General features: G+C 44.5%; 2 protein-coding genes across 6 annotated transcripts in view; one reads left to right on the top strand and one right to left on the bottom strand.

Moving 5' to 3' along the window:
• Positions 1-19,519, top strand: part of enoph1 (enolase-phosphatase 1) — a 29,032-nt gene extending 9,513 nt beyond the window's left edge. For 3 of the 5 annotated variants that reach the window (XM_078214714.1, XM_078214742.1, XM_078214731.1), the window contains exon 6: positions 1,946-8,937. In XM_078214714.1, the coding sequence (XP_078070840.1) occupies positions 1,946-2,079 (134 nt within the window). In that variant the 3' untranslated portion in view covers positions 2,080-8,937. Of the gene's footprint in view, positions 1-1,945; positions 8,938-19,503 lie in introns of those variants that run through there. The other 2 variants (XR_013498191.1, XR_013498192.1) reach the window with 2 other exon arrangements.
• LOC144501349 (transmembrane protein 150C-like) lies at positions 9,064-16,128 on the bottom strand. The gene is made up of 3 exons (XM_078224992.1): positions 15,757-16,128; positions 12,803-12,980; positions 9,064-9,260 (listed from the first exon to the last, which is right to left on the bottom strand). The coding sequence occupies exons 1-3, from the start codon at positions 15,958-15,960 to the stop codon at positions 9,064-9,066; spliced, it is 579 nt and encodes a 192-aa protein (XP_078081118.1). The 5' UTR covers positions 15,961-16,128.
• Positions 19,520-21,976: the final 2,457 nt, after the last annotated feature.

Raw genomic sequence — 21,976 nt, 5'->3', positions numbered from 1 at the left:
TCCTGAATGGGCGGTTTCGAAGCGCCCAGGGTACCCTCAGTTCTAGACTCCGGAATTATGGTAAGGGATATTTAATATTGTGACTTGGTCAGAGATCGTTGGTGAGAAATTGAAAAGATCAAAACGGACTCCAATGGAAGTCAAAGATATATATATATATATTTGTTAAAACATCAAGGTCAATCACCAAACACCAGGAAAACAACACACCATGCCTTATGCTCTATAAGACTATAGCTATGGAAGGAATACTAAAACGGACACAACGGAATGCTTATTTTACACAAGTTTACCAGTGTCTTAAACTATGAAAGGTGCATGCAAAAGCCCCCCCCTTTCCCCAAAGCCTCATCCACTATGATGATCTCGGGAACTTCGCGAATTACCAGGGGATACTCACAATCCTAGTTTAAATTGCTCAGTGGGCTTCGGGCTGCGTGCTGGAGACGAACGAAAGGCAGGAACAGGAGAAGAGAGCGGAGAGAGCTGCTATGCTGGTCCGAAGAGAAAAGAGAGAGACCAGAGCTTGCTTGTCCCTTTTTAAAACCTGAAGCAGTGATTCTCTCACACAAAACAGTTTCTGATCATTGATAGTTTCGATTGACTGGGACAAAAGGCCGGAACTGTCGGGACCGCCCTTAATTGACATTTTAATGTCTTTTAAATGTTCTCTGAGTCATCCTGATTGGAATCCCATCAGCGAGCTGAGTCATTGATGTTGTCTGTGGATGGAATGATCTCTGTTCTCATTGTCTTGCTGCTGGACTATTTACTCCTTTGTTTCCGGTTGATTAGATTATCCCTGTCTCGACCTTCTCGTTATTCCCAGCCTCTTGCATATTCATGTGGCTGTGAAGGTTCCTGACAACCAGTCGGCCATTTTCCTTATCCCATGGAGGATTTGCCCTAAAACTTACAAGAGTACCTATTATTTTGTAACGATAGATTGTGGTAGTGACTTTAATAAAGAGGTGGCCAAATGTCTGGTGAACTATCTCATTGGCAGTATTTGAAGAAGTACAAGGAATTCTCCCAGTTTCTTGACCAACATTTCTCCCTCATCGATTACCACTAAAAACAGATTAACCAATCATTTATTTTATTGCTGTTAATGCAATATTTGTGTGCAACGTGGTTGCTTACTTCACAGTTTACTGCACTTCTGAGTCCTTGAGTGTGATGTAGCCAGGATGATTTTGAGAGATGTGATGAGGCGATAAGTACAAGCCTTTCTTTTCACTTGCAAGAAAGATCATGGGCCCGTTTTTAGCATCGGGACAGTAATGTTGTGGGGGTGGGACAATGTCTATGGGGGCCAGGGGAAGGCACTATCTGGCCCGGGAGGGATGTGGCAGGGGAGCAGCATTCTATCACTTTTTTTCTGCGCATGCGCAGTTGGAGGCGCCGATTGGAGCTGCAGGGTTTTGGGCGTGTTTAGCCTCGCCGCAGGCTTGTGCAGCGTGATTCGAACTGGCTGATATTTTTGCAGGCAGAGTGTATATGGGGGCCCCTCAGAATGGGTCTAAAAGTCGCATCTGAAACACTCCCAGTTTCAAGTCCGCCCAGCACTTAGAATCAAAATGGTAAAATAGGGCCCCATTTGTCCCTAAGTATACATTAACAGACCACTCATTATCTTAAATACAGTCGTATTTAGTGAGTGATGATGATCATTATGATTTAATTTCACTATTTTCTTGGACTTGTCAGAGCCTCACGGTAAATTATTCATTAGGGAATTAGCACACTTAGAGATTAAAGGATATTAATTTCATCGAAAACTGTCACTTCTCTTAGAGTTGCAAAGAAAATGCTAATTGTGTAACTTTTACCTCATTCTCATCTCATTGCTTCATTTTGTGCCCTGTGGCTCGTTGAAATTATGTGCAATCATTTACAAATGTATAACATTTTAATTCTATTTATTTTATTTTCATTTTATCAGAGGCAAGGGCTGCAGAACAAGCAGGAGTACAAGTGACTCTTGTGGTGAGGCCTGGAAATGCAGAGCTGACAGAGGAAGAAATGTCTCGTTCTATTATCACCACCTTCGCTGAACTGGCATTATCTGGTCAATGAAAACTGCATTTCAAAACCCTTCTTCTGCAGCGGGATTTGCTAAAATAATTTCTCTGCAAGCATTTTCAATAAATATGTTCTGATCATGAGCAGGCATTCACAGCAAGTTGTGTTACACACGTTTTACAAGGAGCAGTGAGACGTGGATTTGTAATTAACTTTCCCTTTGTATGTTGAGTTCACAATCTCAATACTGCTGCTGTGGAAAGGTATTGACCACAAGGAGAAGTCATTATCTCATGAGGTGAACAAGAACATTCAAATGAGAAGTCATTCCAGGCTTCTAGCACACAGCTTTTTTGAGGCTGGGTTGTGGTTTGTGTGATATGGAACTGGATCAGCAACTCTTCTGGCCAAACATGGTGCAGTTCAAGGATTTGTGTTAAATGGCAATGTGGGAGTGTGAAATTCGTATATCCACCTGAAATGTGAAAAATCCATAGTTGTACAGTTTGATGTACTTTTGCATTGATGTGGCTGGAGAAAGCATTTTGAGCTGTATAATAGTGAACCTGCAGCAGTTATTAGTCATGATTTTAATGGAATTGGTACCTAGGAGGAATAATCATAGAAACTAGAGCAGGAGTAGGCCATTCTGCCCTTCAAGCCTATTCATTATGATCATGGCCGATCATCAAATTCAATATCCTGATCTCCTCCTTCCCCCATATCCCTTGATCCCTTTAGCCCCAAGAGCTATATCTAATTTCTTCTTGAAATCAGACAACGGTTTGGCCTCAACTACTTTCTGTGGTAGTGAATTCCACACATTCTCTAAGTGAAAAAATCTCTCCTCACCGCAGTTCTGAAATGTTTACCCCTTATCCTCAAACTATGACCCCTAGTTCTGGACTCCCTCACCATCGGGAACATTCTTTCTGAATCTACCCTGTCTAACCCTGTTAGAATTTTATAAGTTGCCATGAGATCCCCTCTCACTCTTCTGAACTCCAGTGAATATGATCCTAAATGACTTAGGGCAGAATTTTACGACCTCACTCAGGAAATTTCTGTCCTGCGAGCCTCTCCCCTCCCCCCCAGAATCGGGGTGGGTGAGGCAATAAAATTCCGGCCTTAGTCTCTCCTCATATGACAGACCTGCCATCCCAGGAATCAGCCTGGTAAAGCTTCGCTGTACCCCCTTTATAGCAAGGACATCCTTCCTCAGATAAGGACACCAAAACTGCACACAATACTCCAGATGTGGCTTCACCAATGCCCTATACAATTGCAGTAACACAATCCCTATTCCTACATTCAAATCAGTACATACCAGTTCAAAATAGTCAATATACAGTATTATTAGAGTTCCATTTTCAGGTAAAGAAGACCAGTTCAGATAAGTTTTACTGGTACGAGTCTTTGCATCATGGGTTTAAATACTGAATTATGAGTATGACACTTGTCCCTGTAGTATTTTAGTAAAAATACACCAAGCAATCCCAACAACAACAGAAAAAGAAAGAAAAGTATGTTTCATTAAACTCTTTAACAAAGCTCATTTAACCAATTTTAATAATGTAGGGCTTATTTCAGCTTTTCTTTTTTAACTAAAATCCTTTTCCCAACATTCTCTTCCCTGAATTCACCTTTTTATATTGAATAACATAGGACATCTTTGTAGTGCAAGCCAGGATAATCTTACTTAGTTTATTAGTTTCAGCCTGTGGTAACACACTCATCTCAAAATTAGGAGGTTGTGGGTTTAAACACCACTTCCATGACTTGAGCACATACTAGGCTGACACTTTAGTCAGGAATGAGCGTGTGCACTGTTTGCACTGCCTCTTTTTCCATAAAAGTATTAAACATGCCTTCTCAGGAGGAGGTAAAAGATTCCATGTTTCTACATTAAAGTAGAGCATGAGAGTTCTATCCAGGAGAATATTTATCCATCAACCATTATATCACTAAAAGTACACTACCTGGTTATTTGTTTCATGGATTAAGGATTGGCTAACAGGCAGAAAACAATGAGTAGGAATAAACGGGTCATTCTCGCGTTGGGAGGATGTGGCTAGTGGGGTACCACAAGGATCAGTACTTGAGGTAATCCACTTTAGTAGTAGGAACAGATGTGCAGAGTATTTTCTAAATAGTAAGAAATTAGAAAGTGTAGATGTACGAAGGGACCCTGGGTATCCTTGTCCATAAGTCACTGAAGGCTAACATTCAGGTGCAACAAACTATTAGGAAGGCTAATGGAATGTTAACCTTTATAGAAACTAGAAGTAGGAGTAGGCCATTGGCCCTTCGAACCTATGGCTGATCATCAAATTCAATTTTCCTTGATCTCTTTAGCCCCTAGAGCTCTTATCTAATTTATTCTTGAAATCAGACAACGTTTTGGCCTCAACTACTTTCTGTAGTAGTGAATTTCACACATTTCCCACCCTCTGGGTGAAGAAATTTCTCCTCACCTCACTTCAAAATGGTTTACCCCTTATCCTCAAACTATGACCCCTAGTTCTGGACTGCTCCACCATTAGGAACATTCTTTCTGAATCTACCCTATCTAACCCTGTTAGAATTTTATAAGTTGCCAAGAGATCCCCTCTCACTCTTCTAAACCCCAGTGAATAAAATCCTAACTGACTTAGACCTGCCATCCCAGGAATCAGTCTGGTAAACCTTCGCTGTACCCCCTCTCCAGATGTGGCCTCACCAATGTCCTATACAGTTGCAGCAAAACATCCCTATCCCGATACTCAAATCCTCTTGCTATGAAGGCCAAAATACCATTTGCCTTCTTTGCTGCTAGCTGTATCTGCGCGCTTATTTTCAGTGACTAATGCACAAGGACTCCAAGGTCTTGTTGAGTATCCACCTCTCTCAATTTACACCCATTCAAGTAACAATGTCTCCCTATTATTGCGACCAAAATGGATAACCTCACATTTGTCCACATTATACTGCATCTGCTATGCACATGCCCACACGCTCAGCCTGTCCAAATCACACTGAAGCATCTCTGCATTCTCCTCATAGCTCACCCTCCGACCCAACTTTGTATCATTCGCAAATTTGGAGATAATACATTCAATTCCCTCTTCCAAATCATTAATATATAACGTGAACAGTTAGAGTCCTAGCACAGATCCCTGTGGAACCCCACTAGTCACTGACTGCCAATCAGAAAAAGACCCATTTATGCCAACTCTTTGCTTCCTATCTGCTAACCAGCTGTCTATCCATCTCAAGACATTATCTGCAATCTCATGTGCTTTAACTTTACATAGCAGTCTGTTATGTGAGATGTTGTCGAAAGCCTTCTGAAAGTCTAAATAAACCACATCCACTGGTTCTCCTCGGTCAACTCTACTAGTTACATCCTCAAAGAATTCCAATAGATTTGTCAAGCATGATTTCCCTTTTGTAAATCCATGCTGAACTTTGTCTGATTATACCACTGCCTTCCAAATGACAAGTTATGAAATCTTTGATAATACACTCTAGCAACTTCCCCCGTACTGACATTAGGCTCACTAGTCTATAGTTCCCTGTTTTCTCTCTACTTCTAAGCCCGCTATTTGAATAGCCGACTTAACATTAGCTACCCTCCAGTCTGTAGGAACTATTCCAGAGTTCAAAGAATTTTGGAAAATAACCACCAATGGATCTACTATTTCCAGGGCCACTTCCTTAAGTACTCTGGGATGAAGATTATCAGGACCTGGAGATTTATCCACCTTCAATCCCATTAATTTCCTCAAAACCATTTCTCTACTAATGCTGATTTCCTTCAGCTCCTCACTAAAACAGGTTTCTCTCAGCATTTATCACAAGAGGATTTGAGTACAGGAGCAGTGACGTCTTGCTTCAATTGCATAGAAACTTAGCTAGACCAGATCTGGATTAGTATGTGCAATTTTGGTCCCCTTACCTCAGAAAGGATAGTAGTGCAATAAGGGGAGTGCAACGAAGGTTCACCAGACTTGTTGCAAAGATGGCAGGACAGTGTTATGAAGAGACATTTGAAGAATGAGAGATGATCTCATTGAAACCTACAAAATACTTAAAGGAATAGACATATTCCTTTATATAGATGCAGGTTAGATGTTTCTCTTGCTTGGGGAGTCTAGAACCAGGGGACACAATTTCAAAACAAGGAGAATGCCACTTGGGACTGAGATGAGTAATTTCTTCATACAGGTGTTGTGAATCTTCGAAATTCTCTACCCCAGAAGGCTGTGGAAGCTCAGTCATTGAGTATGTTAAAAGCAGAGATCGAGAGATCACTGATTAATAATAATGTAAAGGGATATGGGGATGGTGTGTGTAAAAGGCATTGAAGTGTCTGATCAACCATAATCGTATTGAATGATGGAGCAACCTCGATGGGTTGAAATGCCTATTCCTGTTACTATGTTCCTATTGCTGTTTGTGGAGCCTTGCTTTATGCCTATGATTTTCTGTAGGAAGGCTTGAGGTTGTGGGCTGATAATTGTGTTCCTGTACAGTAATTGCAATGTAGAGACTTGGTATCGTATCTCTGGAGTATGGGACCATCAGACCATATCACCAAGGCCTTCCCCATTTCTTAATTAGGTTATCCTGTGCATTGTTCGTGTGTCTTGTCCCTCTGGATACAGTAGAAAATATTGGCACCCTAATTGCTGGTCCTGACTGACTCTTGAACATAAAACTCGAACTAACTGACTGACTCTCGAACACAATCAAAACTCTGCACCTACAATGCTCCCAAAACATGGAATACATTTGATTTGATTTATTATTGTCACATATATTGGAATATAGTGAAAAGTATTGTTTCTTGCATGCTATATAGACAAAACATACCATTCATAAAGTGCATAGGGGAGAAGAAGAGGGGAGAGTGCAGAATGTAATGTTGCAGTTACAGATAGGGCAGAGAGAAAGATCAACTCAATATATGGTAGGTCCATTCAAATGTCTGATAGCAGCAGGGTGAATGCTGTTCTGAGTTGGTACGTGTTCTCAGACTTTTGTATCTTTTTCCCGACAGAAGAAGGTGAAAGGGAGTATGTCCAGGATGCGTGGAATTCTTGATTATGCTGGCTGCTTTTCCAAGGCAGCGAAAAGTGCAGATGGAGTCAATGGATGGGAGGTTAGTTTGCGTGATGGACTGGGCTACGTTCTCAACCCTCTGTAGTTTCTTGCAGTCGTGGTCAGAGCAGGAGCCATACCAAGCTGTGATACTTCCGGAAAGGATGCTTTCTATGGTGCATCTGTAAAAATTGGTGAGTTGTAGCGGACATGCCAAATTTCCTTAGACTTCCGAGAAAGTAGAAGTGGCGGGCTTTCTTAATTATAGCATTGGCATGGAGGGACCAGGTTGTTTGTGATCTGGATATCTAGAAATTTCCACTTCATCACCATTGATGTAGACAAGGGCATGTCCTCCACTACCTTCCTGAAGTTGATGACTATCTCCTTAATTTTACTGACATTGAGGGAGAGAAGGAGCCCTAGAAAAACTGGAGTCAGTGGGAATCTTGGCAGAAACCCCTCTGCTGGCACAAAAGGAAGATGGTTGTGGTGGTTAGAAGTCAATCATCTCAGCTCCAGGATATCACTGGAGGAGTTCCCCAGAGTTCCTCAAAATAGTGTCCTAGGTCCAACCATCTTCAGCTGCTTCATTCGATGACCTTCCTTCCATCATAAGTGGGGATGTTCGCTGATGATTGTACAATGTTCAACACAATTCAGGACTCCTCACGTACTGAAGCAGTCCATGTCCAAATGTAGCAGGACCTGGCCAAGATGCAGGCTTGGGTTGACAAGTGGCAAGTAACATTCGCACCACACAAAGTGTCAGGCAATGACCATCTCCAACAAGAGAGGATCTAACCATTGCCCTTTGACATACAATGACATTACTATCACTGAATTTCCCCACCATCAACATCCTGAGGGGTTGCCATTGACAAGAAACTGAACTAGACTAGCTATATAAATAATGGCCTGTAACTTCTGATTGGTGGTGGAAAGCTATGGGCCGCCAGAAATAAAAGAATATTTTGCGCACTTCCATGCCTTGGAAAATAATGCCCGAACTCTCGGTGGGAGCAACAGCCTTTGACCATCAGCGGACCCATCTCTGCAGTCCCCAGAATGATGCAGGAGGACCCTAACCATGCGGCCCATTGGGGGAACGCCCATTGAGGTCCAGCTTGGAAATAGAAGTTTGGCATGTCCACTACGACTCATCAATTTTTACAGATGCACTATAGAAAAAGTCTGAGATCACATACCAACTGATTCAAGAACAGTTTCTTTCCTGCTGCCATCAGACTTTTGAATGGACCTACCTTATATTAAGCTTTTCATTCTCTACACCTGGCTATGACTGTAACACTATATTCTGCACCCTCTCCTTTCCTTCTTCCCTATGTACTCTATGAACGGTATGTTTTGTCTGTATAGCGCGCAAGAAACAATATTATTCTCACATGTATCCCAATACATGTGAGAATAATAAATCAAATCAAATAAAATCAATATCTGGTCAAATGCAGCCTTGATGTCAAAGACAATCATTCTCACGTCACCTCTGCAGGCCCATTGTCCATGTTTAAATTAAGGCTAGTTCCCCACAGCCCACATCATGCCTCTGGCCGTGGGTTATTGCGCCCTAGTCTTTGCCCAACACTGCCAACCAGCTCATGCACTACCTTCCCTGTTCTATCAGCTGAAACTTCTTTTTTCACTCCTTCACAGGATGATGGCACCTCAGACTAGGTCAGTATTTGTTGCCCATCTCCAATTATCTTTGAGAAGGTGGCAGCAAGTCACTTTCACCTACCTGCTGAGAAAGTTTATCAGTGATTAAAAACGTACCAAAGGAGAGTCTCACCCTAGAACGCAGTTTAAATGTCGAAAGAAATAATCTTGTAGAAATATTGCACAAGTTTTAAAATATTCAATTTAATGTTCAAAGTAAAAGTTAAGAATATATCCATTAATATTCTGGACTGTTGAAATGAGTGTCATTATTACTTTTCATTGGAAGTAATCAGAGTGGTGCTCAGCGATGATGGTCGAGGAAATTGGATTTCGGCCATCACCACAGCGGATCGTAAATTCAGAAAGTCGAAATTCAATGGAAAATGTTGCTATGAAGAGGTTTAAAACCATGGCCAACAGCCATTGGCTTCTTGCTCCTTGAAAAACTTCATGATGAGCCACCTGAAAAAAATCTATTTACAATATAGTTAAGGAATTCAGCAAATAATTTTAAAGCATTGCGTTTGGCATAAATTATTAATTTTAAAATGAGAAACAAAAACAGACCAATAGCGTTAATTTGTGAACATGCAACATCACAAAAATAAGAGGATTTGAGTACAGGAGCAGGAATATCTTACTGCAGTTGTACAGGGTCGTGGATGAGACCACAGTTGGAGTATTGGGTGAAAGCTTACCAAAAAATGGCAGAGTTGGTTCCGGCATGAAAAACAGAGTTTTCCCCACCTACGGCGCATTTGCAGGCCGAATCTTATACCTCATTAGTTATATTATGTCGCACTTGCGGCGTGTTCCATCTGATTCGCCCATCCCTCAACAACTTACAACTTAACTGCTCCAAGCACTGGAGAGCTCAATATAAATGGCTCCCCAGCACTTGTTACACAACAGCTGCAGGGGATGGCAGCCAATAAGTCTGCACCTCGCTTCTCAGAGGGGGCCCTCATCAGAATGCTGGATGAGTGGAGTAGTGATGGGACACACTCTACCGTGCTCCAGGAGATGGCCTTCCAGCAGGGTCGCCATCCCTGGCAGCCCTGGTCAGTGCAAGTGGGTGGCATGGTGGCACAGTGATTAGTACTGCTGCCTCACAGTACCACGAACTCAGGTTCGATTCCCGGCTTGTGTCACTGTCTGTGCAGAGTCTGCACGAGTTTCCTTCGGGTGCTCCGCTTTCCTCCCATAGTCTGAAAGATGTGCTGGTTAGGTGCATTGGTCATGCTAAGTTCTCCCTCAGTGTACCCAAACAGGTGCCGGAGTGTGGCCACTAGGGGATTTTCACAGTAACTTCATTGCCGTGTTAATGCAAGCCTACTTGTGACACTAATAAATAAATGTCAAGTGCTATCCAGAAGAGGACGTGGCATGTTTCACGCGACTCAGCTGGCGAGGGGGCTGGAAGATCGGAACTCGGAAACTCACCAGCACAAATCGCGCTTTCCAAGTCTCCGGATTTTGACCAGCGTGACCTCACACCCATGGGGCCCGATTTTACCAGTTCGAGACTAAGTGCCAGGTGCGGGCGCCAAATAGATCAGAGCCTGGAGGCCGCGCTCCAGCGCGCCCGTATGCTTTTTTCCAGTGCCGGTCCAGTGGGCGGGGCTTAGCGCCGCCGGAACGATAGGAGCTCCAAACTGCGCATGCGCAGCTCGGAAACAATCTGACAGAACACGCCCGGGCGCGAAAAAAAAAGCAGAGAGCGGAGAGAGCCTCTCTGTCGTTCATCCTCTGGTCGGGAGGGGGGGGTGGGCGGGGAGGGGTGGAGGGGAGGGGGTGTGATGTATCATCCCATGGGGGCGGGGGGAGAAGGGGTGTGACTCTCATCCTCTGGCCGCAGACACAGCGGAACCCCCCCGACCACAAGATGAGAATCACACCCCCTCTCTGCCCCCCCCCCCCATGGGAAGATACATCACACCCCCTCTCCCCCCCCCCGCCAGGGGATGATACATCACACCCCCTCTCCCCCCCCAGGGGATGATACATCACACCCCCTCTCCCCCCAACATGGGATGATACATCACACTCCCTCTCCCCCCCGCCTTCAGGGGATGATAAGTCGCACCCCCTCCCCTACTCCCACCCCCCAAGAGGGCGATGTGGGCCCGCCCCTCTCCTCATCTCCCCCCTCCTCATCCCCCCCTCCTCATCCCCCCCACCAGAGTTCCAACTGGGCCTGCCCCTCTCCTCATCTCCCACCCCCCCCTCTGGCAGACACCAGCGGACCTGTGTGAAGCCCGGTCCCTTCAGCTCGGTCAGTTTCGAGCAACGTGCTGCAGGCTGTCAAAGGACTGAAGGTGAGCGGGAAGGATGGTGGAGGGAGACCACGACCGATATAGTTAGGGGTGTGCTCTGCCGGGGGCGCCTGCCTCCCAAAGGGGTCCGATCCCGGGGTCGGGGGGGGGGGGGGGGGGGGGGGGGGAGTCTGCCGGGGTGATTAGCGGGGGGGGGGGGGGGGATCCGCGAAGGGTGAGCCTCGGCGATTCCCCTGCTGAATAAAAGTCCAAATCGGACTTTTATACAACAGGTCGCTTAATGCACGGATGCGAATTGGGCCGCACGGTGGTAGAGTGGAAATCGGCGGTAGAGTTTGGCGGGAGCTTCATTAAGTCGATTTAAATGCATGCAAATACATTTAAATCGTCGCGCTGGTCGATTCGGGCGCACATCGGAACCGCACCAAAATCGGCTGTCGGTAAAGGCGCGATTTGCAAAAACTCTGGTGCGGATCGCGTTTTAGGCCCGACGCTCGACTTTACCGCGATTCGGGCGCGAAGCTTTGGTAAAATCGGGCCCATTGTGTGCAGTTTTGGTCTCCTTACCCAAGAAAGGATATATTTGCCATAGAGGAAGTGCAGTGAAGGTTCACCAAACTGATTCCTGGGGTGGCAGGGTTGTCGTATGAGGGAATTTGAGTCTAATAAGCCTGCATTCACTGGAATTTAAAAGAACGAGAGGGGATCTCATTGAAACATATTAAATTCTGACAGGGCTGGACAGACTCGATGCAGGGATCTTACTTCCTCTGAAACAAAATCAGAAAATGCTGGAAAATCTCAGCAGGTCTGACAGCATCTCTGACAGAATAGAGTTCTATCCTCTCTCCACAGATGCTGTTAGATCTGCTGAGATTTTTCAGCATTTGTTTCAGATTCCAGCATCTGCAGTATTTTGCTTTTACCTTATTGTTTCCTCTGGCTGGGAGGACTAGAACAAGGTGTCACAGTTTCCGGATACAGAGTAAGCCTGAGAGGAGGGGAAATTTCTTCACTCAAGAGGGTGGTAAACCTGTGGAATTCTCTACCACAGGAGGCTGTCGAGACAAAGTCACTGATTATATCTAAGAAAGGAATAGATAGTATAGGCATCAAGGGGTATGGGGCGAGGGCAGGAACCCTCGGTGTTGAGATACAGGATCAGCTAATATCATGTTGAATGGTGGAGGAGGCTTGAGAGGCTGAATTTCCATGTTTCTAAAATTATGGACTATCATCCCTAATAATCAGGTTCAAATCTAACCACATACAAATTTAAAAGTCTGTATTCATTACAAATTGTATGCAGACAAAGTTGGCAGTGGCCCTGTACAAGGGTACAAAATACAACTGAACTGGAAAGAGTGTGAAAGAAAAATTGAAAGATCTTTACATTTAAAACAAATGCTGGAAATGAATATCTGATCAGGCAGCACGTGCAAAGAAAGGATATTGAAGACAGCTGTAAAACTCATATTCTCCTCTCAGGTATCACTAACTAACTCTGCATACTCATCAGACCAAAACTTGGATCACCCTGTTCTGGACGATTATAAATGGCCACAGCATGCAGAGCATTTACCTATTGAACCAGCTATCTGGCATCTAATCAAACTCACCCAGAAAAGTTCTATGATTCAGAGTGTCAGGCGGCCAGGGAACCTTCAACAATAAACAGTTTGATTGCTCTGATTCATTATTCCAATTTCTACTCAACATTCACATGGGCCAAAAGATACACAGGATGATGATTAGAGATACTGCAGTTGCGAGCAATCCACGGAATAGTCCAGCTTTAAGTCCTTCATTGTTTATATTTGTCTGGAAAGTCAGAATAACCTGGACCCAGCAGACTAAAGCTCCAAAACCAAGGATCAAAACTGTGCCAGTATTATGTGTAATTGCGTCATTAGAGAGCTGGGAACATCAAAAATCAAGTTATTATTTAAACGCAAAACACACTTCAATTGCTGCAAGTACAATGTCATCAATGCAGAGACTAGTAAAGTCTATGGTAAGATTAAAGATATTGGGTGGAATTTTACCGGCACGTCCGGCCAAGGTTCGTACAATCCCATCCAAGGCCAATGGAGAATGCCGTTCTACAAGCCTTGCCCGCCCTCGGAATCGGGGCTGGCGTTCCGGTAAAATTCCGGCCATTATTTAATGAAAATGGTCATATAAACTTCCTTACTTCTGAGTGAAATGCACCACCAAGTAAATTGGGACTAACCTTGAGAGCATTCAGATTTATTTTTGTTCAAGATCCTCATGTTAGATGCTCAATTGTTACAGATGTTTAAGCTTAAAAGCTATTAAGTCACAGCTACTTACTGGACAGAACTGTGCCTGAAAATAATGCTTCCTGATCGACTACAGTCAGAGTTTGCTAACACTGTTCTTACTCTTTGCAAACAAACCTACTTGCTGCCAGTGTGGAAATCTTCAAAACATTTTATCGTCAGAATTTAAATACAGAAAATGCTGGAAAATCTCTGCAATTCTGACAGCATCTGTGCAGAGAGAATAGAGCCAACGTTTCGAGTCAGGTATTCCACAGATGCTGTCAGACCTCCTGAGATTTTCCAGCATTTTTGGTTTTTGTTTCAGATTCCAGCATCCACAGTAATTTGCTTTTATCAATATTTAAAAAGATGCCCAAATAAGGTAGAAGAAGCAAAAAGAAACCAAGGAGTCATTTAAGATTTATTTGGATGATACTCATCTGAGGTTCACTCAGAGGTAGGCTTACAATGAAACACACAGCGTTACAGCAGGAGGTCCCGTCCAGTGGGGGGAGGCCATACTAAGAGGTGGCTGTGGGGACACCAATCAGAGCCTGGAAGGCACCGGTGGGGAGTAGTGGGTAACTTGACCAGAGGCCAGGGCTGAGAGTGAGAGGGTTGGGCTGGGCTGTACCCGGATTGGTGAGGGCAAGGCTGCCGCCCGGGCTTGAGGGCAGAGGCCAGAACAGGCCAGGTAAAGCCAGCAACAGCAGCCAGGCAGCTATCCAGGAGCACACACGGTCGTCGAGGCCCGAGGCCTGACCACCTGAGCGAGAGTTGAACACTGAGCAATCGGGAGGTATGAGGGCCAGGCAGGCAGTTTTTTCAGGCAGCAGCGGGAGTGACTTGATCAGAGGTCAGGACTGAGAGCAGAGGCATTTGCTACCAAATAAACCTGTTGGACTTTAACCTGGTGTTGTTAAACTTCTTACTGTGTTTACCCCAGTCCAACGCCGGCATCTCCACATCAGCAGAGGCCAGGCCAGATAGCCAGCAGCCAGTGAGCCACCAGCACGCTTCGGTTGTCAAAGGGAGCAGCTGCAGCAGGGGTGACTCGATTGCAAGACAAGGGCTGAGGAGGGCTGGGCAGATGAGGGCGAGGCCCAGGCCCTCACTGGTGGGCGGGACATGGCATCATGCTTGGGGGGGTGGGGGGAGAGGCTCACAAAGAGGGAGAACGAGGGGCCCCCAAAAGTATCTGGATTCACTTCTTTTTAGAAGGAGTAGCTATAATGAGAAGAATGGCCAGCTTCATCTCCATTGATTTATAGGAGTCAAAGAAATAGAAATGAAAAAAACTGTCTGTTTGAGGTGCCAAAGACAAAGAACCTGGATTTCACGGGACTCTTGAAAATTGCAGACATACGTTTTCTGCCGATTAGTTTGATAAGCTAATGACAGCAGGATGCTGGGCCTCCCTGATCAGTTGAGATTACTTTGGAGGAAGATCAGTGGAAATCCTACAGGAATAGCCTTTCCCACTCTTGCTCCAGGCTTTCTCCCAATCTCCCAGCAAATGTACAACAGACCACTGAAGGAGTGAAATTTCAAATATGACACTTTACCCCCTTTTCTAATTAATTTTTCTTCCTTTTTTTTTGATTTTAATAACTCCCTTAGAAACATAGAAGATAGGAGAAGGAGGAGGCCAATCGGCCGGTCGAGCCTGCTCCACCATTCATCACAATCATGGCTGATCATCCAACTCAATAGCCTAATCCTCTTTCTCCCCATAACCTTTGAGCCCATTTGCCACAACATGTGGAGGGTCACCCTCCAACAATATGGGCAACACATGTATCTGTCTACTAGGTGACATAAGTGCATGGTCTCATGTAGTTCACTTAAGTTGCTGAGCATAGATCCATAGAATTCCTACAGTGCAGAAGGAAGCCATTCGGCCCATCAAGTTTGCACCGACTCTTTGAACGGAGCATCTTACCCAGGCCCACTCTCCCCCTGCCCTATCCCTGTGACCCCGTGTTTATACCATGACTAATCCACCCAACCTGCACATCTCTGAACTGTGAGAAGAAACCAGAGCACCCAGAGGAAATCCACGTAGACACGAGGAGAACGTACAAACTCCACAGATAGTCAAGGCTAGAATCAAAATTGGTCCGTGGCGCTGTGAGGCAGCAATGCTAACCGCAGTGCCACCGTGCCACCCTGTTCAAACTACATTTCCTTGAATGACATAGTAAATTTCTAGAACTCCTCCATATGGGGTAATCACCAAGTCCGAGATGTGCCTTACACGCACACGCACACGCACACACACGCACACACGCACACACGCGCACACACACGCACACACATATATGGTTTGTACTGTGAAACGCTTTACTGCAACAGGCGTTATTCAGTGAAAGACAGTATATTAATGATAATCAAATTTGACATTATACCTGAAAATTGGCCACTAGAGTCATTCCAAGAGATGCGAAGCTTTGTGCTACCACCCCCAGAATATTCAGCCATGGTTTTTTCAGTAGTGGCTTAAGCTGCGAATAACGGAGGATAGCAATAAAAAGCACTGTTGCCGGGAGGAAAGAGTGACAAACAGAAGTGTGATAAAATGGTTTCAGTGATAAGAACAAACATCTGCTCATTTCTGTGCTACCTGTTAGCAAAGAGACAGCAAGTTATTCTGAACTCTGTAAACTTTTTGAATAAAATATAATTGAATAATCATGCGTACAAATTAGAAAACTGTTCATTACTACACTAGAAAGTGACCACTAATTGTCACATTAAATTATTGCTGTATGTATTTTTAAACAGAGCTGCATATAGTGTTATTGTATACAAAAGAGCAGTTTGAAAGCAATGACTAAAATTCTTTGCTATGTATTTGTATTGATTCTACACTGAGCATTTGTTGTATTCATGTATTTATGTATCCATCAGAAGTGACATCATAGGTCACTAGTGTAGGAAACTGTCAGAGAAGAAGCAGCCATGTAAGTGAACACATCTCTGTGAATAGAGCTCTGTTATTTTAACTCTCTGTGTCCCGAGTACAGCATATCTCCAATATACAACATAAAAACTGGCGACAAGGGCATCGAATGGCATTTGCCAACCACCCGGGACAAAAGAATTTGCCAAGAAAGGTCCAGGAAGGAAAAGTAGAAAATGAACCTTTTGCACATACTCCTGAAACCCAATGGGCGAGCTGGTCGTGAGTAACAACTCTCCATTGAGCAGTTATAGAGCTCAGTGAGTTTAAAAAGTCTGAAGCTCAGGTGGTTGCCTTATTTTAAAAAAAAGTCAGGTAGCTGGTGGAAACACGTTGCAAAGTGCACATATGGGGAACCTCCATTAGTAAAGACAATGGCAGGAGTTTTCAGCGTCGTGGGACCTTTGATGAAAATGTGGAGCAATGGAGTTCCTATACTGAATGTTTTAACTATTTTGCACAGGCAAATTAGCTGAAGAACTAGGGTGCCCACTTTCCAGAGTGATGGGGCAGGAAAATGTTTAATCTCCTTCAAAGTTTAGTGCAACCCGAGAAGCCAGGCACCAAAACATGTGAGGTGTGATTTTCGCCCCAAACAACTAAGTGCCCAATGGGCTGGAATATGGGGGTTACAGCACTCTGTGCCCCAAAGAAGCCATCAGGGGATTTTACACTGGTGGGGGGGAGCGCGGCGCAGCCTAATCCCACCTGAAAGGCCGGCATCAGAGTGTTGAGGGGGCCAGCGCGCATGCACCGATCTCCCAGTATACTGTACCTTGCCTTATCTTTTCTAAACGGCCCTAATAAATGTTTATGATCAGTGATTACAGTAAAATGTCACCCATGAACATATTGGTGGAATTTTTTATCCAGAAGATGATGGCCAAACCCCATTTCTTGATCTATGAGTATGCCTTCTCCACATCAGTTAGGGTCCATGAAGCATAACCAATGGGCCTTTCTGACCCGTCATTCATTTTATGTGACAGCACAGCTCCAATTCCATAAGGAGATACATCACGAGTGAGTATGATTTCTGCAGTAGGCTTGAAGTGGACTAAGACAAGTTGACTATAGGGATGGTTTCACATGTCCAAAGGCTTCTTTTTGCTGCTTCCAGTACTTTAGTAACTTGGAGGCGATTTGATGTGGCTCCAGCAACAAAGAATTTATTAAACGAATTTATACAAGATAAAAGGTCTGACAGAACATATACCCAGGTCGACTCTCTTTTCCTCCCTGGCTCCAACTGAAGGTTCTCCACATCCCAGGACGTGCGCCTTCGCTCCCAATAGGTGCAATAGTGGCTGTTCCATAGGGTCTGGCCCGATCATGTGTCTGCATAGGATCACCCCTTAAATTGGCCATGTTACCACACACCTCTCCACCGCCCCCCCCCCCCCCCCCCCCCTCCCATCTCTTGAATCCATCTATGAGCAAAGACAAAAGAGAAACATTATACATAGTCCCACAGACACAATATCACATTAGGGACACCAAAGCAAAGTCCATTCACAAAGTCCATTGGTCTGGAGACTTCCGGACTCTTCTTGGAGGCCACAATTCAATACAAGGTCCCTCAGCAAACAATAATTCAGTCCGGCAGTAGAAAAAGGCAAACTCATCAGCTCAGAGTTGATGCTTTCAATGGTGGTTTCTTCCTCCTCGGCTGCAGAAGCCTGAGGCTGCCTTGGTTCCACAATGGACACAGGTATACCTGGTTCCACAGCAGGGCACACCAGTTGGTTCTCTAGATCAGATCCAGTTCTCTTCCTCAAATGATCCACATGTTTTTGCATACAGTGACCTTGTACTGCAACATGTATGAAACTGGTCCCGTTCTCTCTACAATTCTTCCTGACACTCAGGCTGGACCACTGCCAAAGCTTCTCGCCATGACTAGGTCATCGACCCAGTCATCGACCTCAGACGTTCTGTCCCTTTTATTTTGAATTGTGGTGTTCTTTCTGCAAGGCTTGCCTAGCCTCCACCCTCCCCAACAAAGTGGGATCACAGGCATCATCCCCTTAATAATTCAGCTGGCGTAACCCCAGTAGTAGTGTTTGGCCTGGTATTATACGATTACAAGAAACCAGTCAAACGTAAAGTCAGGGTCTCTCAGCTTGCTTTTTCATGGAAGCTTTAAATGTTTGTATGGCTTGCTCTGCTAAGCCTTTCGAGGCTGGTTAGTAAGGGGCTGAACGAAGGAGGTGTATCCCATTTGGCTTGACAAATGGGCAGAACTCCTCAGCTGTAAATACTGTGTCATTGTCAGACATTAAGACCTCAGGGATGCCATGAATGGCAAAAATCTGCTGCAAGCTGTCGATAACGGCTGTGGCCATTGTAGACTTCATTAGCTGAATATCTACCCATTCTGAATGTGCAAGAACCAAGACGAGGAACATATGTCCTATGAACAGTCCAGCAAAGTCTATGTGCAAAACGTGACTGGCCGGTGTGGCCAGTCCCACGGATGCATATTTGCTCGTGGCGGCAATGAATGCTGGGTTTGACAACTTGGGCACCGGCTGTCCATTCTTTCAAGCTCTGTCGATACCAGGGCACCAGACATAGCTTTGGGCTAATGGCTTGATCCTACTTTGTGCAAGATACGCATCCTGTAGTAAAAGCCACCACCCCTGGGATGGCACTATAACACAAGCCCTCCACAATAACATGCTATCATCTTAAAGGCGTCTATTCCTTTGATTATCACTTTCCTCCCCCTTTAACTGCGCACTGCGATCTCCTAACAAGTGTACTTTTTCCTCGTTGCCAGTGTAGTAATTTAGAGGCAACTTAATCTAGCTCCAACAACAAAAATTTATCAAACTAATGCAACATATACAAGATTAAAGTCCGACATAATGTATGTACAGGTCTACTCTCTCCTCCCTGGCTCCAACTGAATCTTTGGTGTTTTTAATAATGCATGTAGAGGTGTCAAAATTGTAGACAAGTTTGGAAGGAATCTCCAATGATAATTTACCATTCCAAGGAAGGATATTAGCTTGGATGTATTCTTTGGGGCTGGTGCTTCTTTCATGGTCCTAATTTTATCTACCGTTGGATTCAATCCTTGCGCATCCATTCTAACGCCCACATAATTCATCTCACTCACCTGAAAAGTACACTTCTCTCCCTTGAGCCTTACTCCAGCTTTTTAGAACCTTTTTGAAACCTCTTTCAGGTTGGTTATGTACTCCTCACCCAAGGAAAGCAACTGGCCCAGATGGGGTACCCAGATGAACACTCAGACCCTGCGCAGACCAGCTGGCGGGGGTATTCGCAGACATTTTCAACCTCTCATTACAATAATTTGAGGTCCCTATCTGCTTCAAGAAGACAGCCATCATCCCAGTACCAAAGGAAAGCCAGGCAGCGTGCCTTAATAACTATCTTTCGGTGGCTCTGACATCCATCATTATGAAGTGCTTTGAAAGGTTAGTCATGGCATGCATCAATTCCAGCCTCCCAGATTGCCTGTATCTACTACAGCTTGCCTACCGCCACAACAGGTCCACAGCAGACACCATATCCCTAACCCTGCACTCAACCCTGGAACACCTAGATAACAGACACCTATGCTAGACTCCTATTTATTGACTACAGCTCAGCCTTCAATACCATTATTCCTACGAAACTCATCTTCAAACTCCATGGCCTGGGGCTCGGCTCCTCCCTCTGCGACTCGATCCTGAACTTCCTAACCCACAGACCGCAGTCAGTAAGGGTAGGCAGCAACACCTCCTCCACGATCATCCTCAACACTGGTGTCTCACAAGGCTTCAGCCCCCTAGTATACTCCTTATACAGCTATGACTGTGAGGCCAAATCTCCCTCCAACTTGATTTTCAAGTTTGCTGATGACACCACCGGAATGGGTCGGATCTCAAACAATGATGAGACGGAGTACAGGAAAGAGACAGAGAGTTTGGTGAACTGATGCGACGACAATAATTTCTCCCTCAATGTCGACAAAACAAAGGAGATAGTCATCGACTTCATGAAGTGTAGCGGAAGACATTCCCTATCTATATCAATGGGGACAAAGTAGAAATGGTTGAGGAGCTTCAGGTTTTTAGGTGCCCAGATCACCAACAATTTAGGTGTCCTGGTCCCTCTATGCCAACACTATAATTAAGAAAGCCCACCAACGCCTCTACTTTCTCAGATGACTAAAGCAATTTGGCATGTCTGCTACAATTCTCACCAGCTTTTATAGATGCACCATAGAAAGCATCCTTTCTGGTTGAATCACAGCTTGGTATGGCACCTGCTCCGTCCAAGAATGCAAGATACTACAAAGGATCATGGATGAAGCCCAGTCCATCACTCAAAACAGCCTCCCATCTATTGACTCCGTCCACACTTCCCGCTGCCTCCAAAAAGCAGCCAGCATAATTAAGGACCCCACGCACCCTGGACATACTATTTTTCACCTTCTTCCATCAGGAAAAAGATACAAAAGTCTGAGGACATGTGCCAACTGACTCAAGAACAGCTTCTGCCATTAGACTTTTGAATGGACCTACCTCACATTAAGTTGATCTTTCTCTACACCCTAGTTATGACTGTAACACTACGTTCTGCACTCCTTTCCTTCTCTATGTACGGTATGCTTTGTCTGTATAGTGCACAAGAAACAATACTTTTCACTGTATGCTAATAAATGTGACAATAATAAATCAAATCAAATCAGAATGGTTCCTGTGATTAGCATATCATCCAAGTAAACAACCACTTTAGGCAAATCTTGCAATAGGCTCTCCATTGTGCGTTGAAAAATTACACAAGCAGACAAGACTCCAAGTGGCAATCTGGTGTACTGGTACAGGCCCGTATGTGTGTTAATAATGATGAATTCCCTGGAAGAATCATCCATTTCCAACTGCTGCTATTCATGACTCATTTTAAGCTTGGTGTATGTTAGACCCCCAGCCAAACTTGCATACAAGTCCTCTATTTCAGGTATTGGGTACCTAATTAATTTCGCTGCCCAGTTTACTGTTTACTCTGCATATTCATCTGACCTTATCTGGTTTGAATACTGGCACAATGGGAGCTGCCCACTCCACAAATTACACAGGCTTTATGATGCCCAAATCTTCTAATTGTCTTAGTTCGGTCTCCACCTTCTCATGCAATAAGCCATAGGTCTGACTTTATGGATCAACATGAATTTTGGCTTTCAATCTCGGAATTTGCCCAGTTCGATCTGGAACTATCTTGCAATTGTGTCTTTGCCTATATATGCCGTGTTTGTGAACCTATCTCTCCACTGACCTAATGAAGGAGCAGAGCTCCGAAAGCTCATGATTCCAAATAAACCTGTTGGACTTTAACCTGGTGTTGTGAGACTTCTTACTGTGCCCACCCCAGTCCAACGCCGGCATCTCCACATCTTGCACAGGAAATGCACCAAATAACTCTCTGCCAACATATAGGTGGTCTCAGTCTATTTTGTAACTATTGCCTCTGAAGTTACTTAAAAGGTCATGCTGTTGCCTATTTATAAATACAGCTTTTGAAATGAGCGATATAGCACAGAACAGACCTCATACATTGTTAGGCCACTTTACAATAAACTTAACCAAAGCCAACTTTCTGTCACTTCTTTCCTTCTGAAGAAAAATGTTAGAAATTTTAAAGAGGGTACAATT

The sequence above is a fragment of the Mustelus asterias genome, chromosome 1 (genome assembly GCF_964213995.1).
Source record: "Mustelus asterias chromosome 1, sMusAst1.hap1.1, whole genome shotgun sequence".
NCBI lineage: Eukaryota > Metazoa > Chordata > Chondrichthyes > Carcharhiniformes > Triakidae > Mustelus > Mustelus asterias.
This window is presented reverse-complemented; position numbering and strand designations above follow the sequence as displayed.

What these genes read in the sequence shown, in the direction of transcription:
- LOC144501349 (XM_078224992.1), bottom strand. Translation starts at nt 15,960, where the DNA reads ATGAGCAGATGTTTGTTCTTATCACTGAAACCATTTTATCACACTTCT. An exon ending in CTCTAGTGGCCAATTTTCAG is followed by an intron (nt 12,981 to 15,756) that starts GTATAATGTCAA and finishes TGATGTTCCCAG; the next exon opens with CTCTCTAATGACGCAATTAC. An exon ending in ATCTCTAATCATCATCCTGT is followed by an intron (nt 9,261 to 12,802) that starts GTATCTTTTGGC and finishes TATTGTAAATAG; the next exon opens with ATTTTTTTCAGGTGGCTCAT.